Raw genomic sequence first — 26315 nt, forward strand, 5'->3', positions numbered from 1 at the left:
GTGGGATGGAGTAGTACTAACTGATCAGGAGGAGATTTAACCTTTAATAGAGTTTTTATTTTAGGAAGCAAACGTTATTTCACCATTTTAGACTAATTTCTTTGTCATTAGGTTGAAACATTAACATCTGTTTCCTAAATTATCCATAAGACAAGCCAAGAGAGAGCTAATATAAAACACAATAATAGCTTCCTAAAGACAAGATCCTTCTAACAGAAGGTGTTTATATTTTTGAAATGCCTGTTCTATGTGCATCTTCATATAGTTCTATCTAATTCTCTATAGCGAATGATAAACAGTAAGAGATGGGAAATTTTCCCCATTTAAGAGAGTATTGCCCTTGCCAGAAGCTGTAAATCTGGCAGAAAAATAATTAAATACATAACTCATTTTCAGATAATGAGAAAAATCAAAATTGAGGAGAATTTGAGTAAGTTTCTGACTAAGAATTTCAGAGTAAGTTTAATTTGGGAGTCATCAGAGTAACAGTGGCAGACTTTATTTTTTTGGGTTCCAAAATCACTGCAGATGGTGACTGCAGCCATGAAATTAAAAGACGCTTATTCCTTGGAAGGAAAGTTATGACCAACCTAGACAGCATATTAAAAAGCAGAGATATTACTTTGCCAACAAAGGTCCATCTAGTCAAGGCTATGGTTTTTCCAGTAGTCATGTATGGATTTGAGATTTGGACTATAAAGAAAGCTGAGGACAGAAGAATTGATGCTTTTGAACTATGGTGTTGGAGAAGACTCTTGAGAGTCCCTTGGACTGCAAGGAGATCCAACCAGTCCATCCTAAAGGAGATCAGTCCTGAGTATTCATTGGAGGGACTGATGTTGAAGCTGAAACTCCAATACTTTGGCCACCTCATGGGAAGAGTTGAGTCGTTTGAAAAGACCCTGATGCTGGCCAAGATTGAAGGCAGGAAGAGAAGGGGATGATGGAGGGTGAGATGGTTGGATGGCATCATTGACTCAGTGAACATGAGTTTGGGTAGACTGCAGGAGTTGATGATGGACAGGGAGGCCTGGTGTGCTGCAGTCCGTGGGGTTGCAAAGAGTCGGACATGATTGAGTGACTGAACTGAACTGAACTTGGAGCAATATATCATGGTCTATATTTATCATCTCTAAATTATATTTATCTCTGTATTTTAACATAGAAAGTTCATTTAAAAAGACCCAAATAATTACGTGTGACATATTTTTTTCAATCATTGTCAAATATTTACAAATTATCTCCCGTGGGCCAGGCTCTATTATAGGAGCTTGGAATGCATCCATGAATAAAACAAAGACCCTGCCATTGTGGAGCTTATATAGAGGAAAGAGTGATGGCAAAAGAGAAAATAAACACTAAATTAAAAAGTAAAGTATAAAGTATGTTGTAAAATGAGAAGCACCATAAGAAGACATAAAAGTACTGCAGAATAAGGTGGGGTCAATCATGTCTAGGTGGAAGATAGACATTGCCATTGAAATTTAAAATAAAGTAATCAGTGTAGTCTTCTTTGAAAAAGTGACATTTGGGCAGAAAGTTTGAGGAGGCAAAGGTTTAACAAGACAGATATTTGTGGAAATAATACTGTAGTTATAGGGAACAGCCAGGGACAAGACCCTGAATCAGAAATGTATCTGACTTGTTAAAGAACATCAAAGTGCCAGATGTGAGATCAAAGAGGGGGTCAGGTCATCTGCAGTGGTGATGGACAGTAAAGCACTTTGAATTTTATTCTGAGGGAAAATGGAGTTATTAGAATATTTAGATATATTATCTGATTTTTGTTTTTTCAAGAATCATTATGGATACTCTGTTAAACATAGGTATGAGAAAGATAGAAGCAGGGAGTCCAGTTAATAGGTTATTGCAATATTTCAGCTGAGAGATTATGATGGCTCAGATCAGAGTGATAGTGGCATAAGTGATAAGATTCTGATTCTGGATACATTGTAAAGGACAATCCCAAAGGATCCTCCAATGAATTAGGTATAGAATATCACAAGAAGAGAACTCAGGGATGGCTTATAGATTTCTGTCCTAATGGATTTACTATCAAGTTAGGTAAGTATTACTTCCATTCTGTGTAGGATGGAGTTGTTTGTGAGTGAACATGCTCCCCTCATGAACAATTAGGAAACCTAGAACTGTTGAGCAATAAGGATTGAAAAGACTAAAATTCTGGAGATAGGGTAGAACCTCCTTTATTCTTGGTGTGTATCTTTGTTAGTTGCTCAGTTGTGTCTGACTCTTTGCGACCCCATAGACTGTAGCTCGCCAGGCTGCTCTGTCCATGGGATTCTCCAGGCAAGAATCCTGGAGTGTGTTACCATTCCCTTCTCCAGGGGATCTTCCCACCCCAGGGATTGAACCCAGGTCACCTGCATTGCAGGCAGATTCTTTACCGTCTGAGCCACCAGGGAAGCCCCTTCATTCTTGGTGGTACTTTCCAATTCTGGCCATGGATTGCAGCTTGGAATTCAAGTTTTGCCCTGACCATAAGGCTGCTACTGGATGAAATATATAAAAAAGTAATAGAAAATGAACTTATGGTTTCTGGGGTTGCCAGGGGGAAGGGATAGTTAGGGGCGTTGGGATAGACATGTACATACTACATTTAAAATAGATAATCGACAAGAACTTAATGTATAGCACAGGGAACTCTGCTCAATGTTACTTAGCAGCCTGGATGGGAGGGGAGTTTGTAGGAGAATGGATACATGTATATGTATAGCTGAGCCCCTTTGCTGTTCACCTGAAACTATCACAACATTGTTAACTGGCTATGCATGCTAATTCACTTCAGTCGTGTCCAACTCTTTGTGACCCTGTGGACTATAGCCAGTGAGGTTCCTCTGTCCATGAGATTTCCCAGGCAAGAAGACTGGAGTGACAATCGGCTATACTCCAACACAATATAAAAAGTTTAAAATTTTGTTTAAAAATGATTCACCATTAGCAGTATACATGGCTATAAGCATACACTTGTGATAAGCAAAATCAAGTGATCAGATCAACATATATTCCTGTGCTGATGCTTGGAATTTCAACACTTTTGACTCAGTGTGCCAGCATTTCCTGTTCTCGCTTTGACTTGACAGTAGATTTCTTTAATCCAGTAATGATCCTGTCTGTTGTTAAGCTTTAATTTTTATAGGAGAATTATAATACATTTCCATTTTGCTTATTTCTCAACTATTTTTCTCATTATTTGATTTTCAAAAATATATATACATTTCCCAATAAATGCCAGGAAGGAAATTACATGTAGAAACAATAGTCAGGATAGTGGTTACACTTGATGGGGTTTATGCTTGATAAGGGACACAACTAGTGCTTCTGGGTGCTGAATATATGGAATGTAAGTCTGGTTTCAGGAAAGATATCTAGTATGTATTAGTCTCTCAGTTATGCCCAACTCTTTGGGACCCCATGGAATGTAGTCCACCAGGCTCCTCTGTCCATGGGTTCTCCAGGCAAGAATATTGGAGTGGGTAGCCAATCCCTCCTCCAGGGGATCTTCCCTACCCAGGGATTGTTTGTGGGTCTCCTGTATTGTAGGCAGATTCTTTACCATCTGAGCCTGCAGACTGGATATTTAATTGAAGTTTCATCTATTTAGATGGTATTTAAAACCATAAAGCTGGAGGAGTTGACTGCATGTAGATAAGAGTGTCAAAGACTGTTTCCTGAATCACTATAACATTTAGAGGCTAAAGAGAAGAGAATAACTCAGTAAATGTGAATGATAGGACAGGTGTAGTAAGAGGAAACTTAAGGGAACATACTATCCTAGAAGCAAATTAAGTATATTAAGAAGGAGAGAGTGGTTTAAATTATTAAGTGGGCAGTTAATATTGACTTTGAAAACTAATAAGAAAGCAATTCTGGAACGGTAAAGTGAGAACTTCTGAAAATCCATTCTTCCATAAAAGCAACAAGAACATTTTCAAAAGTTGTCAAAATAAACTTTCTCCAAACTCTAAGCAAAGGCTCACAACAGTCTGAGGAGTGTTAGTCAAGAGAAATGGCTGATTCTCAGCAAGAGAACCATGTTCTGATCCTCTTCACCCCCATTCTGAAGAAGCCTTGAAGATTTCATAATGATAAAAAGGATCAATTCATCAGGAAGATATAACAGTTATAAAGATGATTACACCTAGAAACCCAAAATCCACAGAGAAAAACTGATAAGAATAGAAAAGGGAAATAAACTATTCAATAATAATAAAAAAAACTAAACATTTTAATATTCCACTTCCATAGAACAACTAGACAGAACATCAACATAGAAATAGAAGACTTGAACACAAGACTAACCAATTGGGTCTAATTAGCATTTATATTGCACTCTACCAAATAATATCAGAACACCCATTATTCTGACGTGCACATGGAATATTTTCTGTGGTAGACTGTATGTTAGGCCTTAAAACAAGATGCAGTCAGTTTAAAAGTTCTGGAACCATATGAAGTGTGTTATCTAACCTCACTTGAATGAAATTAAAAGTCAACTATGGAAGGAAATTTGGGAAATTCACAAATATGTTGAAATTAAACAGCATATTCCTAAATTTAAAAAAATGTATCAAAGAAAAAATCATAAGGGAAATTAGAAAATATTTTGAAATTAATGAAAATTATGTACAATGTAAATACAGCTTAAAGCAGTGTTTAGAGGAAAAGTTATAACTGTAAAGCCTGTCTCCGGGAGTTGGTGACAGACAGGGAGGCCTGGCATGCTGTGATTCATGGGGTCGCAAAAAGTTGGACATGACTGAGCAACTGAACTGAACTGAACTGAACTGAACTGAAAGCCTGTATCAAAAAGAAGATCTAAAATCAATAACCTGAACTTCTACCTTAAAAAACTAGAAAGAGAAGAGCAAACTAAATTCAGAACAAGCAGATAGAAAAAATAATAAACATTAGAGTGAAATTAAATGAAACAGAAAGTAGAAAAGCATTAAACAGAATCAAATAATATAAAAGTGTTTTTTTGAAAAAATCAATAAACTGATAAACCTTTAGCTAGACTGATGAAAGAGAGAATACAAAATGCAGATACAAATACAAAACGCAAATACAAAACAAGAGAATAATCAAATCATGAAATAAAGACATCACTACTGATCATACAGCAATAAACAGGATTATAAAGTAACACAAGCTGCAAATTACATGTCAACAAATGAGAGAGCCTAGATGAAATGGAAAAATTGCTACTAATACACAAACTACTGGAAGTGACTGAGAAAAAAGTAGACATTTTTATTGGACCTATAACAAGAGACTTAATTAGTAATTTTATAACTTCCCACACACACACAAAAAAAAACCCAGACCCACCATTGCATTTTATCAAACATTTAAAGAAGAATGAATACTAAGTCTTCCCAAAGTCTTGTATAATACAGATGAGGAAGAACATTTAGTCAGGTCAGTATTACCATGATACCAAAACCAAAGATCACAAGAAAAGAAAACTATAGACAAATATTCTTTATGAATTCTTTATGACTATAGACATAAAAGTCTTCAACAAAATAAATAAAATAAAAACCAAATGAAAAAGCCTATAAATGAGTTACCTACTATCTTCAAGTAAGATCTATTCCAGGGATATAAAGTTGGCTTTATATCCAAAAATCAATCAATGTAATACATCATATCAATAAAATAAAGACAAAAAAAGCCACATGCTCATTTCAGTAGCTGCATAAACACATATACCTCATGCCAGAAGTCCAAATCTGTCCTGATTTGCCAGTAACTCTCTGACAGAGGAGCCTGGTGGGCTACGGTCCATAGGGTTGCAAAGAGTCAGCCACAACTGAAGCAACTTGGCACACATGCATACTTGCCTATAACTTACCCTGTAACTTTGGATATTCTAAAATCTTGACAGGTTTAAGTATTTGAATTAGTTATAAAGCTATGGAGTATTTATTTCCACTTGGTTTCATAGTATGCCAAACCTTAGGCTGTAGTTGTTATGTTCATCAGAACTCTTGTATTCTTACTGAATATGCACAAACCAAGCTGGTTATTTTTTCTCTGAAACCTTCTTTTGTGTTTTGTGTCTTAGTCTAGATCTTGTGATCAGGTTGTTGTTAACCTCTTCAACCTCATCTCATATCTCTTTCCCCTTTCCATTGGCTTTCTTCCAGTTCTTAGAATACTGTAACACTGCAGAATATTTCCCACTCCGAAGAGTTTACACTTTCTGTTTTTTGTTTGTTCGGTGCCTGAAATATTCTCCATCGAACTCTGGCTTTTGCTCATCTTCCATTTTTCTGCTAAAAAGCCACCGCCTCAAAGGGATCTGCTCTGATCACTGTATCTAATTAAACTCCTCCCTACCTCATAAACTGTTTTATTTTTTATAGCACTTATCACTGTATGATATTATCTTCTTTATTTACTTACATATTTTCTTTCTGTACTAGTTCAATGAAGGGTTGGGACCTCAAATGTCTTATGACTTCTGTACATTAACTATCTAATATAATGTCTCAGTATATGAGTGACTGAATCAAGCAAGCAAGTGACAGTATGAGTTCAAAGGGAATTCTTGCTAATTTGTGCTGTTGTGGCAGGAGTGATTTTTACTTCTCATATTCCTGGAGCCTGGCACATATCAAGGCTCAAGTAACAGAAGGAGGCATTTGGCAAAGCAACCAAAGGCAAGCAGATGCTTGCGGCATCATAGCCAATACAATATATGTTAAGGGGGCCATTCTGGGAGTGCTGTAGTTCTTATTGTCTGATAGGTCTCCTTTCTGCAGCATCCATTCCCCACACCTCTCTAAGTCTGCTCCTCCATAGGGGGAAAAAAAATCAAAATTGAGGAGAAGGACTCAACTGGGAGGGAAGTTGAAGGTTTAAAGAAACCCGTGGGACAGGCAGGGAGAAGAGAAGAAAAAGAGGGCCTGAAGGGAAAGACTTCTATTCCCCAATGGGTAAATGAATTCCATCATTAACTCATGGTCATCTAGAATCCTTCCTCAGACTTCCTCCTTTCCTTTCTTGAAAGTGAAAGTCACTCAGTCATGTCTGACTCTTTGTGACCCCATGGACTATACAGTCCGTGGAAGTCTCCAGGCCAGAATACTGAAGTGGTTAGCCTTTCCCTTCTCCAAGGGATCTTCCCAACCTAGGGATCAAACCCAGGTCTCCCGCATTGTAGGCAGATTCTTTACCAGCTGAGCCACGAGGGAAGCCCAAGAATACTGGAGTGGGTAGCCTATCCCTTCTCCAGGGGATCTTCCCAACCCAGGAATCCAACTGGGGTCTCCTGCATTGCAGGCGGATTCTTTACCAACTGAACTATCAGGGAAGCCAAGCCATAGTTATATCCTGCCACTGAGATCTCTTCCCTGTTCCACTCAATTCATCCCACTAATACTGTATAATTTTGTCCTAAATGTCATTCACACAAAACATTGTGATGGCCTTTGTAACTACTGTTTTGGCTTTAGTTTCATTCTTTCCAACCAGGCATCCATACTGCTGGTTGAACAATCTTTCTAGAGCATACATCTGGCCATGTCATCTCTATTTCAGTCATGCCTGCAGACCTTATAGCCTATGGACTAAAACCCTTATTTCATTTTTTAAAAACTTAAAGTATAGTTAATTTAAAATATTATATTACTTTCAGATGTATACCACAGTGATTCAATATTTTAATAAATTATATTCCATTTAAAGTTATTATAAATTATTGGCTGTATTCCTTGTGCTGCGCAGTATTTTCTTGTAATTTATGTACTTTATACATAGTGCTTTGTGCCTCTTAATCCTCTACCCCTATCTTGCCATCTCCTAGTTCCTCTCCCCACTGATAAGCACTAGTTTGTTCCCTGTATCTGGGAGTCTGTTTCTGTTTTCTTATATTCATTAATTTGTTGGAATTTTTATATTCTGTATATAAGTGATTACATATAGTATGTGTCTTTCTTTGTCTGACTTATTTAGCTGAGCATAAAAGCCTCAAAGTCTATCCATGTTGTTGCAAATATCAAAATTTCTTTCTTTTTATGGCTAATATCCTGTTTTAGGCTTCCCTGGTGGCTCAATGGTAAAGAATCTGCCTGCCAATGCAGGAGATGTGGGTTTGGTCCCTGGGTCAGGAAGATCCCCTCGAGAAGGAAATGGCAACCCACTCCAGTATTCTTGCCTTGAAAATCCCATGGACAGAGGAGCCTGGCAGGCTACGGTCCATGTTGGTCACAAAGAGTTGGACATGACTCAGTGACTAAACAACAGTATCCATTTTACACACACACACCCACACCCACCCACCCACACACACACAGTATCATATACATTCATCTGTTGAACATTTAAGTTGGCTTCTGTATCTTGCCTATTGCAAATACTGCTGCTATGAACACTGAGGTACAGATATCATTTAAAATTAGTGTTTTCATTTTCTGCAAATATATTGCCAGGAGTGGAGTTGCTGGGTCATATGGTAGTTTTGTTTTTAGTTTTTTGAGAAACCTCCATACTGTTTTCCACAGTGGCTACATCAGTCTACATTCCCACTAACAGTGTACTAGTGTAGAAGTGTTCTCTTTCCTCAACATCCTTTCCAAGTCTATCCATCCTTTCCAAATTTATTATTTGGGATCTTTTTGATGACAGCCATTATAACTCATGTGAAGTGATATTTTATTGTGGTTTTGATTTGCATTTCTCTGACGATTAGTAGTATTGGTCATCTTTTCATGCGACTGATTATTGACCATTTATATCTCTGGGGAAATGTCTATTCAGGTCTTCTCTATATTTTTAAATCAAGTTTTTTAGTTGGTTTCCTTTGCTGTGCAAAAGTTTTTGTTTAATTAAGTCCTATTTGTTTGTTTATCTTTTTGTTTCCTTTGCTTAAAGGGACAATCCAAAAATATATTGCTAACACTTATGTCAAAGACTGCTCTACCTATGTTTTCTTCTAGGAGTTTTATGATTTCCAGTCTTACATTTAGGTCTTTAGTCCATTTTGAGTTTATTTTTTTATATAGTGTGAAGGAATGTTCTGATTTCATGTTTTGACATGTAGCTGCCTGTTTTCACAGCACCACTTATTGAAGAGGCTATCTTTTTTTCACTGTATATTCTTGCCTCCTTTGTCATAGATTAATTGGCCATAGGTGCATGAGTTTATTTTTGTGCTTTCTATACTGCTCCATTGATCTATATTTCTATTTTTGTGTGGTATCATACTGTTTTGATTACTGGAGCTTTGTAATAAAATCTGAAGTCAGAGAGGGTGATGCCACAAGCTTTGTGTTTTATTTTTTTTTCTCAAGATTGCTTTAGCTCTTCAGGGTCTTTTGTGCTTCCACACAAATTTTAGGACTATTTGTTCTAGTTCTGTGAAAAATGGCATGGGTATTTTGTTAAGGATTGCGTTAAATTTGTGAATTGCTTTGAGCAATATGGACATTTTAACAACATTAACTTTTCTAGTCCATAAATAATGGCTACATTTCTATTTGTTTGTATGATCTTCCATTTCCTTCATTAATGATTTATAGTTTTCAGAATATAGATCCTTCACTTCCTTGGTTAAACTTATTCCTTCATATTTTATTCTTTTTGATATAATTATAAATGGGATTGTTTATTTGCCTTTCTATGATAGTTTCTTAGTGGTGTATAGAATAGCAACAGATTTCTGTATATTAATCTTGAATCCTACAACTTTGCTGAATTAATTTATTGGTTCTAATACTTTTCTGGTGGTGACTAGCATTTTCTATATATAGTATTATGTCATCTGTAAATAGTGACCTTTCTATCTCTTTCCTTCTAATGTGGGTGCTATTTTTTTCTTGTCTGATTGCTGTGAATAGGACGTCCAATATTATGTTAAATAAAGATGGTGAGATTGGGCATCCTTGTCTTATTCCCTGATTTTAGAGGAAAAGCTTTCAGCTTTTTACCATTGACTATAACATTAGTTGTGGGTTTGTCCCAGCTGGCTTTTATTATTTTGAGATATGTTGCTTCTATGCACACTTTCTGGAGAGTTTTTATTATGAATGGGTGTTGAATTTCATAAAATTTTTCTGCATCTATTGAGATGATCATGTGGCTTTTGTCTTCTTTTTGTTAATGAGGTGTACCACATTGATTGATTTGTGGATACTGAGCTATGATTGCATCCTAGAATAATTTGCACTTGACCATGGTATGTAGTTCTTTTATGCATACTGCTAGATTTGGTTTGATAATATTTTATTGAAGATTTTTATATCTATATAAAAATCAGAGATATTGGCCTATAATTTTCTGTTTTGTAGTGTCTTTGTCTAATTGGATATCATGGTAATAATGGCCTTGTAGAATGAATTTGGGGATGTTTCCTACTCTTCAATGTTCTGGTATAGCTGAAAAGGATAGGTATTAATTCTTCTTTATATATTTGGTAGAATTCCCCTGTGAGACTATCTAGTCCTGGGGTTTTGTTTTTTGAGAGTTTTTTGATTACTGATTTAATTTCCTACTAGTGACCAGTCTGTTCAGAGTATCTGTTTCTTCCTGACTCAGTTTTGGAAGAGTGTATATTTCTAGGAATTTATGCATTTCATCTAGGTTGTACAATTTGTTGGCATATAACTGCTCATAGTATTCTCTCATGATTTTTTGTGTTTCTGTGATAGTCATTGTAATTTCCCCTCTTTCATTTTTTAATTTGTTTATTTGGGTCTCCTTCTCTTTTAATGAATGTGGCTTAAAGTCTTATCAATTTCATTTATCTTTTCAAAAAGTCAGCTCTTGCCTTCATCGATCTTTTCCATTGTGGGGTTTTTTTGGTCTCTACTTAACTTACTTCTCCTCTAATCTTTATAATTTCCTTCCATCTGCTGACTCTTGGTTTTCTTCACCCTTTTTCTGATTCCTTTAGATGGTAGGTTAGGTTGTGTATTTGAGAGTTTTCTTGTTTCCTGATAGGCTTTTATTGCCATAAATGTCCCTCTTGGTATTTGCTGCATCCCATGGATTTTTGAATCAGTTCAGTTCAGTTTAGTCGCTCAGTCATGTCCAACTCTTTGTGACCTCATGGACTGCAGCACACCAGGCCTTCCTGTCCATCACCAACTCCTGGAGTTTACTCAGACTCATGTCCATTGAGTCAGTGATGCCATCCAACCATCTCATCCTCTGTCGTCCCCTTCTCCTGCCTTCAATCTTTCCCAGCATCAGGGTCTTTTCAAATGAGTCAGCTCTCCACATCAGGTGGCCAAAGGATTGGAGTTTCAGCTTCAACATCAGTCCTTCCAATGTACATTCAGGACTGATTTCCTTTAGGATGGACCTCCTCGCAGTCCAAGGGACTCTTAAGAGTCTTCCCCAATACCACAATTCAAAAGCATCAATTCTTCAGCACTCAGGCTTCCTTAGAGTCCAACTCTCACATCCATACATGATACTGGAAAAACCATAGCCTTCACTAGACAGACCTTTGTTGGCAAAGTAATGTGTCTGCTTTTTAATATGCTGTCTAGGTTGGTCATAACTTTTATTACAAGTAGTAAGTGTCTTTTAATTTCATGGCTGCAGTCACCATCTACAGTGATTCTGGAGCCCCCCAAAATAAAGTCTGCCACTGTTTCCACTGTTTCTCCATCTGTTTATCATGAAGTGATGTGACTGGATGCCATGATCTTTGTTTTCTGAATGTTGAGCTTTAACTCAGCTTCTTCACGCTCCTCTTTCACTTTCATCAAGAAACTCTTTAATCCTTAACTTTCTGCCATAAGGGTGGTGCCATCTGCATATCTGAGGTTATTGATATTTCTCCTGGCAATCTTGATTCCAGCATGTGCTTCATGCAGCCCAGCATTTCTCATCATGTACTCTGCATAGAAGTTAAATAAGCAGGGTGACAATATACAGCCTTGACGTACTCCTTTTCCTATTTGGAACCAGTCTATTGTTCCAGGGCCTGTTCATTTTTTATTTTTTTACTTTATTTTATTTTTTTATTTTTAAATTTATTTATGTATTTATTTATATTTTTGGAGGATATTTACTTTACAGTATAGTATTGGTTTTGCCATACATTGGCATGAATCCGCCACGGATGCACATGTGTTCCCCATCCTGAACCCCCCTCTCACCTCCTTCCCCATATTATCCCTCTGGGTCATCCCAGTGCACCAACCCTGAGCACCCTGAATACTGCATCGAACCTGGACTGGCAATCCATTTCACATATGATAATATACATGTTTCACTGCCATTCTCTTAAACCATCTCACCCTTGCCCTCTCCCACAGAGTCCATAAGACTGTTCTATACATCTGTGTCTCTTTCGCTGTCTAGCATACAGGGTTATCATTACCATCTTTCTAAATTCCATATATATGCATTAGTATACTGTATTGGTGTTTTTCTTTCTGGCTTACTTCACTCTGTATAATAGGCTCCAGGTCCATCCACCTCATTAGAACTGATTCAAATGTATTCTTTTTAATGGCTGAGTAATATTCCATGGTGTATATGTACCACAGCTTTCTTATCCATTCATCTCCTGATGGACATCTAGGTTGCTTCCATGTCCTGGCTATTATAAACAGTGCTGCAATGAACATTGGGGAACACGTGTCTCTTTCAATTCTGGTTTCCTCGGTGTGTATGCCCAGCAGTGGGATTGCTGAGTCATATGGCAGCTCTGTTTCCAGTTTTTTAAGGAATCTCCACACTGTTCTCCATAGTGTCTGTACTAGTTTGCATTTCCACCAACAGTTTAAGAGGGTTTCCTTTTCTCTACACCCTCTCCAGCATTTATTGCTTGTAGACTTTTGGATAGCAGCCATTCTGACTGGCGTGAAATGGTACCGCATTGTGGTTTTGATTTGCATTTCTCTGACAATGAGTGATGTTGAGCATCTTTTCATGTGTTTGTTAGCCATCTGTATGTCTTCTTTGGAGAAATGTCTCTTTAGTAATTTGACCCATTTTTTGATTGGGTCATTTATTTTTCTGGAATTGAGCTGCAGGAGTTGCTTGTATACTTTTGAGATTAATTATTTGTCAGTTGGTTTGTTTGCTATTATTTTCTCCCAGTCTGAAGGCTGTCTTTTCACCTTGCTTATAGTTTCCTTCGTTGTGCAAATGCTTTTAATTTTTATTAGGTCCCATTTTTTTATTTTTGCTTTTATTTCCAATATTCTGGGACGTGGGTCATAGAGGATCCTGCTGTGATTTATGTCAGAGAGTGTTTTGCCGAAGTTTTCCTCTAGGAGTTTTATAGTTTCTGGTCTTAAGTTTAGATCTTTAATCCATGTTGAGTTTATTTTTGTGTATGGTATTAGAGAGTGTTCTAGTTTCATTCTTTTACCAATGGTTGACCAGTTTTCCCAGTACCACTTGTTAAAGAGATTGTCTTTTCTTCATTGTATATTCTTGCCTCTTTTGTCGAAGATAAGGTGTCCAAAAGTACATGGATTTATCTCTGGGCTTTCTGTTTTGTTCCATTGATCTATATTTCTGTCTTTGTGCCAGTACTATACTGTCTTGGTGACTGTGACTTTGTAGTACAGCCTGAATTCAGGCAGGTTGATTCCTCCAATTCCATTCTTCTTTCTCAAGATTTCTTTGGCTATTCGAGGTTTTTTTTTTTTTATTTCCATATAAATTGGCTTAAAGCTCAACATTCATAAACAAAGCTCATGGCATGTGCTCCCATCACTTCATCGGAAATAGATGGGGAAACAGTGGAAACAGTGTCAGACTTTATTTTTTTGGGCTCCAAAATCACTCCAGATGGTGATTGCAGCCATGAAATTAAAAGACGCTTACTCCTTGGAAAGAAAGTTATGACCAACCTAGATAGTATATTCAAAAGCAGAGACATTACTTTGCCAACAAAGGTCCATCTAGTCAAGGCTATGGTTTTTCCAGTGGTCATGTATGAAAGTGAGAGTTGGACTGTGAAGAAAGCTGAGCGCCGAAGAATTGATGCTTTTGAAGTGTGGTGTTGGAGAAGACTCTTGAGAGTCCCTTGGACTGCAAGGAGATCCAACTATTCCATCCTAAAGGAGATCAGTCCTGGGTATTCATTGGAAGGACTGATGCTGAAGCTGAAGCTCCAATATTTTGGCCACCTCTTGCGAAGAGTTTACTCACTGGAAAAGACCCTGATGCTGGGGGGTGGGGTGGGGGCAGGAGGAGAAGGGGTCAACAGAAAATGAGATGGCTGGATGGCATCACCAATTTGATGGACATGAATTTGGGTGAACTCCAGGAGTTGGTGTGGACTGGGAGGCCTGGCGTGCTGCAATTCATGGGGTCGCAGAGTCGGACACGACTAAGCGACTGAACTGAATTGAACTGAACTGAAGTGTTCTCCATAGCCTGGAACACACAAAGAGAGTCACAGAGTTGGGCAGAGAAGAGAATGGGGAGGGAGGAGATAGAGGTGACCTGGTGGAGAAAAAGAAGAGTCCAAAGGGGGAGAGAGCAATCCAGCCAGTAATTTTGCTCCCAAGTAAAAATGGGTACTGAAGATTAGATTCTTAAAGGTACAAAATTGATAACAAATACCAAAAAGCAAAGATTAAAAATCTAGAATAGAGGTTAGATTCTCAAAAATACAATATTAAAGAAAAAAACAAAGTCACAAAAATTATAATGTATATATATGAATTTTGCTTTTAAAAATAAGGTCTTTTTTGGCAAAGTAATAGGTTAAAAATGAAAATAAAAGGAGTAATAGAGGACTTAAAAATATTTTTTTAATTAAAAAATGACAATAGTAAAAATATATCTAGGACTTTCTCTGGTGTTGTTGTGGACAGTGTAGGGTTAGTTCAGTTTCAGATAGTTCTTTGATCTGGCTTACACTTCTCAAGATCTATAGGCCCCTTCCTATGTAGTCGGTGCTAACTTCAGGGTTTTAATCTATTGGACCTGTCACTTCCAAAGTGGTTCCCTCTGTTTATTTTAGATTCTTCTGTTTGCTGGTGTCTTCAGTGTCTAATTTCTGCCCTGACACAAGGAGGTAGTAGTGGTTACTTTTTTTAGGCTTACTTGTTCAGCCTTGCTGTGGGGGAAGGGAGGAACATGCCAGATATCACTGGCATCTGTGGGGAGTGCTTGCAGTGTCTCAGCCACACTGGGTTTCCCCTGCTCACGATGTGTGTGCTTTCCCAGTCTACACTGTTCAGGCTTTAGGTTGCTCCGCCAGGAACTGTCTGATGTGGACCCTGGGCTGAGTGCACTTCCCAGGTCTAAGCTGTTCAGGTTCAGGTTCTTTGGTACTCCACAAAGGTGCAGACTTGATTGGGCTTGCGTTTTGTGCCCTTCCCCGGTCCAAGCAGCTTAGGTGCTTGGCGATATGCGACATATCGCCTCCCCCGTCCCAGCCTCTCTTGGTTTTCTGAGTATACACTGGGCGTGCCTTCTCAGGTGTGCCGTGTGTCTCCTCTGGGGAGCTGATCTCTGGCTGAGACCCTCCCAGTGGATGTCGACCATCCCGAATCCCAAGGAGTCTTGCTTAGCAATGAAGCCTGCTTGCAGTTTGGTAGATGATGCCTCTCTGGGGCCGTGATTTCCCCCTTCCTTCTCTGGCTGCACTTGGCTGCCTGTCTCTGGCGGGGGATGGACTGGTTCACAGCCGGCTAGCTCTACTCAGTCCTTTGTTCTGTGAGTGGGCCTGGAGGTGTCTTAGGTTAGGGCTTTTCACGGGATCGCTGTCCCACAGTCTGGGTTGCTATCTCTAGTTAGTTCCCTGAGATTGCCCTCGGGGCATTCAGGCCCGGTCCTTACCCTAAGCAATGCAGCCTGCGCCTCCCTGTTCAGTCCCCACTTGCTAGTGGTGGATGCAAGCGTCTGGGCTGCTTCTCTGCTGGGAGTTGCCTTTAGGTACATAATCTGTGGGGTTTAATTATTTATTTATTTTCCCTCCCGGTTATGTTGCCCTCTGAGGTTCCAAGGCTCGCCACAGATTCACCAGTGAGAGTGTTTCCTGGTGTTTGGAAACCTCTCTTTTTAAAGACTCCTTTCCTGGGACGGATCTCCTTTCCTACCTCTTTTGTCTCTCTTTTTACCTTTTATATTTTGTCCTACCTCCTTTCGAAGACAATGGGCTGCCTTTCTGGGTGCCTGATGTCCTCTGCCAGCATTCAGAAGTTGTTTTGTGGAATTTACTCAGCGTTCAAATATTCTTTCAATGAATTTGTGGGGGAGAAAGTGGTCTCCCCGTTCTATTCCTCCGCCATCTTAGGATCATCCCCCCAGGTCCAGTTCTAACTGTTGCTTCCTGACCTGCATACAGATTTCTCAGCAAGCAGGTCAGGTGGTCTGGTATTCCCATATCTTTCAGGATTTTCCACAGTTTATTGTGATCCACACAGCCAAAGGCTTTGGCATAGTCAATAAAGCAGAAATAGATGTTTTTCTGGAAGTCTCTTTTTATGATGATCCAGCGAATGTTGGCAATTTGATCTCTGGTTCCTCTGCCTTTTCTAAAACCAGCTTGAACATCCAGAAGTTCACAGTTCACATATTGTTGAAGCCTGGCTTGGAGTATTTTGAGCATTACTTTGCTAGCATGTGAGTTGAGTGCAATTATGTGGTAGGATTTTTGAATATTGTGCTTTTATTTCATATGTTTCAAGGTATTTAAAAAAATTTCCTCTCTGATTTTTCTGTTGACTCATTGGTTTTTTTTATTATCTTAATATTTTAAGTGTTTTCTCCATTTTTCTTCCTGTCATTGATTTCCAGATTCATGTTTTGTGGTTGGAAAATATGCTTGATATAATATCTATCTTCTTAAATTTATTGAGACCTGCTTTGTGGCCATCATGTGATCTATTTGAAAAACTGCCATGTGTACAGAAAAGAATGTGTATTCAGCTGTTTTGGATGGAGTGTCCTTTAGATATCTTTTAGGTCCAACTAAGTTACAAGTTGGTGGTTTGCAAATATCCTTTGTTTGACATAATAAGTGTTGTCTGTTGTTTTAGGCACTAAGTCATGTCCAACTCTTTTCCAACTTTATGGACTGCAGCCCACCAGGCTCCTCTGTCCATGGATTTCCCAGGAAAGAAAACTGGAGTGGATTGCCATTTCCTTCTCCAGGGGATCTTTCCAACCCAGAGATTGAACTCACATCTCCTGCATTGCAGGCAGATTCTTTACCACTGAGCCACCAGGGAAGCCCATAATAAGTGTTAATTACTTTCAAAATTATCCTCCAATATTTGAAGTTTGGGAGATGTCACACAGAATTCCAATTCATTTATTATTATTATTTTATGAAATCAGAAGATAGGAAAACACTGAGCTCAAATCCCCACAGGGCCACAACCACATGGGGCTGAAAAGCGTCTGTCTCTTTAGATGGGCACTTTCTACTCTCTTACTAAAAACAGAGTACAATGTCAGTTGCCATTAGTCAACTCACTTAAATTCTTGTTTTACATGTGGTAGAATTAAGAGCTCCTAGTTGAATAAAGAGGAAAGTGACATAATTGTTGTAACCATAACTATACATATTTTAAATAAATAAAAGATAGACTGAAAGGACTATTTCAAGAAAGATTGTGAGTTTTCATTTCCTAGTAAAAATGAATATTTATACACAATTGCTTTGCATATAAAGTATGCTTTTGTTTGAAGAAATAAAACTTCAGATATCAACATTATACAATCCATTATAAGAACCATAATTGATATATTTTAAAAGATGTACAATGAAAATCTTAAAACAGACTGAAATTTAAAAAAAAACAATTAAATAGATTAAAATTTCAACAGGTTTGTATTTGAATGTATACATTAAGTGTTGCTGCTAGGAAATGTAGTTATATATCAATTAAGCAATTAACCTTCACAGGCATCAAAATATTTTATAGATGTCAAATTTATAAAAATGATTAAATTGCAGCAGTAGCTTTATATTTAATCAAGTATTTTTGTCAGTGAATTGAAGAAATGACTGAGAACATATACAGTGCATATTATGTGGAAAAGTTAGATTTCTTGTGGTATTTTCCTTCATCATTTATGAGGGCACAGATTTTAAAACAGTACCATAGAGTTGTGTGTATTTTCTCATAATTTCAATGAGAAGTTTGATGTGCCTGAGGAAATTTTGGGCATGTGGCCTACTATATACAAATAAGGAAATGTTTTTATTGAATATATTGAAAATAGTTCTAAAACTACAATATAAGCAGATCACAATTAATACATATGTTTTTGTCAGACTGTTACAAAATACATATCCAACATTTCAAAGTTTTGTAGGGATACAGAATTTATATCCGTTCACTGGTAGATTGACTAGCAGTTATTTGCTTTGTGGTATAAGGTTTAAATAGAGCATGTTATGGACATGATAGCTGCCGCCATGAGTTGGAGATCTCTGAGTGACTTGAACAATAAACAGCTCAAAAATGAATGAAAAGGGTGAGCAGTATGGCGGTCAGTTTCCCTTTATAATGATCCTAGATATCTGAATTATGGCATGGTGCTCACCCCAAATATAAAACCCACTGTTCTAAGAGTTGATCTGTGTCTAGAAAGAAAGCAACTCTATTCCTTTAAGATACTGACTATAACTGAAAAACCTCACTCCACATTCCCTCACCATTTTCCTACCCCCACCCCTGTTAAAATTAATCTGTGCTAAGTTCCATACTCGACTTTGAAATTCCAAATACAAGACCTGATATTAATACCCTGATACAGAAGAAATGGTGGCAGGTTTCCGGTTTGCAAGTTAAACCAGATTAAACTTATAAGTTTCAAAATAAAATTGTAATCATTAGTTATTGCTTTTTTAATTTGTAATTTTTCATTCTAATTTAAAATATACCTAACATGGTTTTTTACCATAATTCATATACTCACCCCATAATAATTAATAATTAAAGAAATTTTACTATATTTCTAGAAGTTTATTTTTTCTTACAGCTAGCTTAATTAGGTCATTTAAGACATGTCTGTAGCTCCTGTGGACATTTGAATTTGTGACATCTGCATTAGATTATATTTTAACCATTCCTCCCCTTGCCACTACTCTCTATCCTCCAAGAGAAGGAAAACTTTATAAAGGTTTATTGGCAGTCCAGAAGACTGAGAGTCACTGTGAGTCTTCTAGACTGTGACCACTTTGGGTTTATTTCTGTGTGTCCAGAGTTGTTATTGTTGTTTTTCAGTCGCTCAGTTGTGTCTGACTCTTTGTGATCCTGTGGACTATAGCACACCAAGCTTCTCCATCCTTCACTATCTTACGGAGTTTGCTCAAATTCATATCCATTGAGTCAGTGATGCCATCCAACCATCTCATCCTCTGTTGCCTCCTTCTCCTCCTAACCTCAATCTTTCCCAGCATCAGGGTCTTTTCCACTGAGTTGTCTCTTCACATCAGGTGGCCAAAGTATTGGAGCTTCAGCTTCAGCATCAGTCCTTCCAATGAATATTCAAAGTTGATATCCTTTAGGATTGACTGCTTTGATCTCCTTGCTGTCTAAGGGACTTTCAAGAGTCTTCTCCTGCATAACAGTTTGAAAGCATCAATTCTTCAGTGTTCAGCCTTCTTTATGGTTCAATTGTCACATCCATACATGACTACTGGAAAAACCATAGCTTTGACTAGATGGACCTTTGTTAGCAAAGTGATGCCTGTGCTTTTTAATATGCTGTCTAGATTTGTCATAGATTTTCTTCCAAGGAGCAAGTGTCTTTTAATTTCATGGCTTCAGTAACCATCTATAGTGATTTTGGAGCCTTAAGAAAATAAGATGTGTCACTGTTTCCATTGTTTCCCCATCTATTTGCCATAAACGATGGGACCAGATGCCATGATCTTAGTTTTTTAAATTTTGAGTTTGAAGTCAGCTTTTTCACTCTCCTCTTTCACTTTCATTAAGAGGCGCTTTAGTTCCTCTTTGCTTTCTACCGTTAGCATGGTGTCATCTGTATATCTGAGGTTATTGACATTTCTTCTGGAAATCTTGATTCCAACTTGTGCTTCATCCACCTTGGCGTTTTGCATGATGTACTCTGCATATAAGTTAAATAAGCAGGGTGACAATATGCAGCCTAGATGTACTCCTTTCCTAATGTTGAACCAGTTCATTGTTCCATGTCTGGATCTAACTGTTGCTTCTTGACCTGCATACAGGTTTCTCAGGAGGCAGGTAAGATGGTCTGGTATTCCCATCTCTTTAAGAATTTTGCACAGTTTGTTGTGATCCACACAGTCAAAGGCTTTAGTGTACTCAATGAAGCAGAAGTAGATATTTTTCTGGAATTCCCTTGCTTTTTCTGCAATCCGATGTTGGCAGTAGTGTCCAGAGTAAATTATTAATAATGATTCAACAAGTACTTAATACAAGCATGAATAAATGCAATTCATTTCAAGTCAGACCACATATTAAAAAGTCTTTGGGGATGAGAGTTGTATTTCAATCTCATATGAGTTTACTATCAAAGATAATCATTTTATTTTTCCTTCTGTTTTCCATGTTGACTTTTTTTTTTTTTTTGCCTTAGATGCCTATACAACAGCTGAAGTCGTTTATTCTTGGACACTTGGGAAGAACAAATCTGTGGAAGTGGCACAAGATGGCTCTCGACTGAATCAATATGACCTGCTGGGCCATGTTGTTGGGACAGAAATAATCCGGTCTAGTACAGGTATTTATTTATTTAACAAGTATTTTGTAACCTGTAGCATATATCCGTCACTGTTTTAAATGCTTATAATAACTTATGATAAGAAAACAGTCTTGGGATGTAGGTAGCATTAGGTTAAGGAAACTGAGGCATGCAGATATTTAGTAATTTGTTCTATGTCACAGTTATGTAATGTCAGAGACAAGAGCTGAACTCAGGCAGATTGGCTTCCAAAACCATGCTTTTAACTGTGATGTCCTGCTGTTTCTTGGTGAGTTAGAAGATCAAGGTCTTTAAGGCTGTACTGTGATAGAAGAGAAAGCAAAGGGAAGCCACAATATCGGGAGAACTAAACCTTGATCCTAAAGGTTTCGTGAAACTATTGCTTAACTCCGCAAATACAGAGGTGGCAAGAACACAGCCAGGAGGTCCAGGAATGAGCCATGGAAATATTTTCTTAAGCAAATCTGCCATTTCAGAAACAAGTGTGTCTAGCAAACGTTGCCAGGTCCTCTCGATGGCTCTTCCTAGGATATTGATAAATGGAACTTAGAGACTTGTTCTGTAGCCTTAAGTCATGTCTATTTAGAAACTTATCAGTTGTAGGAGCCTTAGGAAGGAGACACCCTGAATCCCAACTAACTTTAGGGTATTTGGCAAAATGGAGTATATCTTAGGAGCCCACATGTCTTAGAGTACTTTTTGCATGAAAGGGTGGGAACTTTCAACACTTGTCTCCATGGAAGTTACAAACAAAGTAGGATACTCTTGTCCTTTTTTTCATTAGCTGGACACTGCTGTTCCATCTCCTTGTGGTGTTGCAGTATGTCTGTGTTCTGTTCTCCCTCCATCCTTGGACCAGGGGAGGGAACCTTAAAAAAGCAGTATTTAAAAAGAATTAAAGGACAACAAGGGGCTTCCCACGTGGCTCAGTGGGTAAAGAATCCTCCTGCAATGCCGGAGACACTGGTTCAATTCCTGGGTCAGGAAGATCCCCTGGAGGAAGGCATATCAACCCACTCCAGTATTCTTGCTTGGAAAATGCTATGGAAAGAGGAACCTGGTGGGCTACAGTCCATAGGGTCACAAAGAGATTGGACGAAACTGAAGTGACTGAGCATGCACACATGCAAAGGACAATAGGATTTAGAGATTCAGAATTTGGTGTGGGAAAATGCTATTCTTGAGAATGGTAACACTGAGGTTCAAAAGACCAGAGGTTTGTGAGAACATGACCTTTTGGAGAAGGTCAGTTGTTCTGTGAATGTGGGAGGGAAGTCTCCGCCTGGCTAGTTTAGCTCTCCCCAAGCAGAGGGAGGGAGGAGGACCTTCACTGCCTGCATGTGCAATGCGTACTTTCATTGTCCTACTGTGATGCTTTCATTTTTGGACGGAAGTTACCTCCTGCTCTGGGGTCCTCCTGCTGCTGCAACCAACCTCCTCTCTGACATCAGTTGCCCTACTCCTTCCCACCACAGCTTGTGGGCAAAGAGTACCCAGGCTCCTGATGAAGGCTCTGTGGCATCCCAGCACAGCAAGGCAAGCCCCTAAAGACCAAGGGCATCCGAGGAACCCCAGAGGTCCACCCAGCAGAATGGAGAGAGTTTCTGGGGCTATAGCATCTGTTCATTCTCCTGACTTCTCCACCCCTCCTTGGTACTGCTCACCTGATATCAACTTTTGAGACCCATCATTAGCAATTTCAGCAGTCCCATTTTATTTCGTTAAACCACTGTTGTTTAGCCTTTATCACACAGGCAATGCCCATTCAGGATAGAAAAATTAGAAATATCAGAGAAGCAAAAAATGTAAATTAAAATATTCTTAAACTCCATCTAGAAAAAAAACTTTTTAGAGGAATTTAGTGCATTAATTGATTATTATACAGTTTGGTGTGTAACCATTAAGAAAGTTCTGTTTGCCTTTTTAATCATAAATATATTTTTATATTAATGGGACCATAATATTGATACTGTCTTACAAGCTGTTTTTTATGTAATTTTATACTGTAGGCTTGTTTTCTTGTCACTAAGTATAGGATTCAAGTGAAATGTACGCACAAGCTAGTAATATTTTTTTCAGACATAATTGACATATTAGTTTCAAATGTACAGCATAATGATTCAATATTTGTCTGTGCTGTGAAATGATCACCACAGGAAGTCTTGTTATTATCCATCACCATACATAGTTACAGAATTTTTTCTTATGCTGAGAACTTTTAAGATATACTCTCAATAACTTTCACATATGCAGTAGAGTATTTATAGTAGTATTAATTATAGTCTCCATGATGTACATAACACCCTAAAGACTTATTTATTTTATAACTGGAAGTTTGTACCTTCTGATTCCCTTCACCCATTTCACCTAACACGTACCCTTGGATTCTGGCAACCACTAATCTAATCTTTGTATCTGTGAGCTTGATTTTTTTGTTTTGTTTTTTGGATTCCACATATAAGTGAGATACAATATTTGTCTTTTTCTGTCTGATTTGTTTCAGTTAGCATAATGTACGCAAGGTCATTGCATGTTGTCTCAAATGGCAAAAATTTCCTTCTTTTTGTGGCTGAATAATATTCCATTGTATCTCTATATATCACATCTTCTTTATCCATTCATCCATGGATGGAAACTTAGGTTGTTTCCATGTCTTGGCTATTGTAACTAAAGCTGCAGTGAAGATGGAGAAGTATATATCTTTTTAAGTTAGTGTTCTTATTTTCTTCAGATCAATAAGTGAAATTGCTGGATCATATGGTAGTTCCATTTTCAATTTTTTGAGGAAACTCGATACTATTTTCCATAGTGGCTGCACCAATTTACATTCCCACCAAGAGTGCATGAGGGTTACCATTTCCACACATCCTCACCAACATTTGTATTTTGTTGTTAGCTGTAAGTAGTTAGTAATAATATTTTAATAATCACAATAGACATATATTATTACCTGTTTTAGTTACTCTAAAAAGAAAATCACAATGCCATCCTCTGAGGCCATAGCCAGCATTCTTGACAATGACAAATGTTGCTATCAGTGGGAAGTGTGGCATTTCATTATGAAATTCAATGATATCTTCACCTTAATAGCTTCATACTTGTAGATCATAATTCATTTAACAAATTATTTATAATTATTTTCTATTTTAATGCAATAAACAACACTGCAAAGGCCTTCTTTTTCCACATACAATTTTCAGTTCAGTTCAGCTCAGTCACTCAGTCATGTCCGACTCTGTGACCCCATGAACTGCAGCATGCCAGGCCTCCTTGTCCATCACCAACTCCCGGAGTCCACCCAAACCCATGTCCATTGAGTCGGTGATGCCATCCAACCATCTCATCCTCTGTCATCCCGTTCTTTTCCTGCCCTCAATCTTTCCCAGCATCAGGGTCTTTTCAAATGAGTCAGCTCTTTGCATCAGGTAGCCAAAGTATTGGAGTTTCAGCTTCAGCATCATTCCTTCCAATGAACACCCAGGGCTGATTTCCTTTAGGATGGACTGTTTGAGAGTCCCTTGGACTCTCAAGAGTCTTCTCCAACACCACAGTTCAAAAGCATCAATTCTTCTGTGCTTAGCTTTCGTTATAGTCCAACTCTCACATCCATACATGGCCACTGGAAAAACCATAGCCTTGACTAGATGGACATTTGTTGGCAAAGTAATGTCTCTGCTTTTCAATATGCTATCTAGGTTGGTCATAACTTTTCTTCCAAGGAGTAAACGTCTTTTAATTTAAAGGCAGCAGTCACCATCTGTGGTGATTTTGGAGCCCCCAAAAATAAAGTCTGACACTGTTTCCACTGTTTCCCCATCTATTTCCCATGAAGTGATGGGACCAGATGCCATGATCTTTGTTTTCTGAATGTTGAGCTTTAAGCCAACTTTTTCACTCTCCTCTTTCACTTTCATCAAGAGGCTCTTTAGTTCTTCACTTTCTGCCATAAGGGTGGTGTCATCTGCATATCTGAGGTTATTGATATTTCTCCCGGCAATCTTGATTCCAGCTTGTGCTTCTTCCAGCCCAGTGTTTCTCATGATGTACTCTGCATAGAAGTTAAATAAGCAGCGTGACAATATACAGCCTTGATGTACTCCTTTTCCTATTTAGAACCAGTCTGTTGTTCCATGTCCAGTTCTAACTGTTGTTTCCTGACCTGCATACAGGTTTCTGAAGAAACAGGTCATCTATTTCTGCTTTACTGACTTTGCCAAAGCCTTTGACTGTGTGGATCACAATAAACTGTGTAAAATTCTGAAAGAGATGAGAATATCAGACCACCTGACCTGCCATAGAATTTTGTTCCTATGTAATTACCTGCCTAGGATCAAAACAAAATATTGAGATTGCTATTTCAGAAAGTAGACACATTAAAAAAAATTTAATACATATTGACAAATTGCCATTCTAAAAGGTTAAACAATTCATGCTCTCATTATCAGTGTATGAGCCTGCCAGTTTCCCTTCACTCTTGGCAATGCAGATTTTATGGATTGAATTATGTGTCCCCAAAAGGTATGACCCCCCAGCACCTTCTAATATGACCTTATTTGAAAATAAGGTTATTTCAGATACTAGATTATAGTCACAAATTGGTTTTGAAAACATGATATAGAGTACATCAGTGAAGAGGTGATTTAATATGTTAAAATTCATTTGTAAAATTCAATAATATGCAGGTGTAAGAAGGAATGAGGAAGTTCTATGGGAATATCTACAAGATATATCATTGAGCGAAAAAAGCAAATACAAAACCATAAAATACTGTAGGATATATATTAGTATGTGGGCTTCCCTGGTGGCTCAGAGGTTAAAGCGTCTGCCTCCAATGTGGGAGACCTGGGTTCGATCCCCTGGAAGATCCCCTGGAGAAGGAAATGGTAACCCACTCCAGTATTCTTGCCTGGAGAATCCCATGGACAGAGAAGCCTGGTAGGCTACAGTCCATGGGGTCGCAAAGAGTTGGACATGACTGAGCAACTTCACTTTCACTTTACACTGGATTTTCATTGCTTTGCATGGGCTTTCTCTAGGTGTGGCGAGCAGGGGCTGCTCTTTGTTATGTTATATGGGTTTCTCATCGTGGTGGCTTCTCTTGTTATCATCACAGTCTCTAGGTGTGCAGGCTTCAGTAGTTGCAGCCCACAGGCTCAGTAGTTGTGGCTCACAGGCTCTAGAGCACCGACTCAGTAGTGACACATGGCTTAGTTGCTCCATAGCATGTGGAATGTTCCTGGACCAGAGAGAGAAACCATGTCCCCTGATTTGGCAGGCGGGTTCTTATCCGCAGTGCCACCACGGAAGTCCAACATGCAGTAATTCTAAGTAGAGGACTTTCTTTGTTCCAAATTCAAGCATGAATTAAATAAATAACTTAAATTTCTCAAAGTCTCTGGCCAGTTCTTCACACGACTCCCTACTTCAGCCCTGATTCCATTTTCCCTTATTTGTAACTGTTACATTTATTTTCTAAGAGGAACATTTGAATGTATGATCTTAGTTTTGCATCTTTCCTAGAAATTTGAAGTTTGTTAGAAAAATTTTTATTACTATTATTGTGTATATTATTTATTTAGACATGGAACATAGGTAAGTGAAGATAAATTAGAAAATAAGAGCAGTGCAGCAGGTGTTTTGACCAATTCATAGACACCATTTTG

At 38.1% G+C, this 26315-nt stretch overlaps 1 protein-coding gene across 1 annotated transcript in view; it reads left to right on the plus strand.

Annotated features, from left to right (window-relative positions):
* The window catches only part of LOC108633300, a 229102-nt gene that overhangs the window by 156630 nt on the left and 46157 nt on the right, over positions 1-26315 (plus strand). Inside the window, exon 7 of the mRNA XM_018044709.1 lies at positions 20527-20670. Within this exon, the coding sequence (XP_017900198.1) occupies positions 20527-20670 (144 nt within the window). The remainder of the gene's footprint in view (positions 1-20526; positions 20671-26315) is intronic.

The sequence above is a fragment of the Capra hircus genome, unplaced genomic scaffold (assembly GCF_001704415.2).
Source record: "Capra hircus breed San Clemente unplaced genomic scaffold, ASM170441v1, whole genome shotgun sequence".
Classification (NCBI taxonomy): Eukaryota; Metazoa; Chordata; class Mammalia; order Artiodactyla; family Bovidae; genus Capra; species Capra hircus.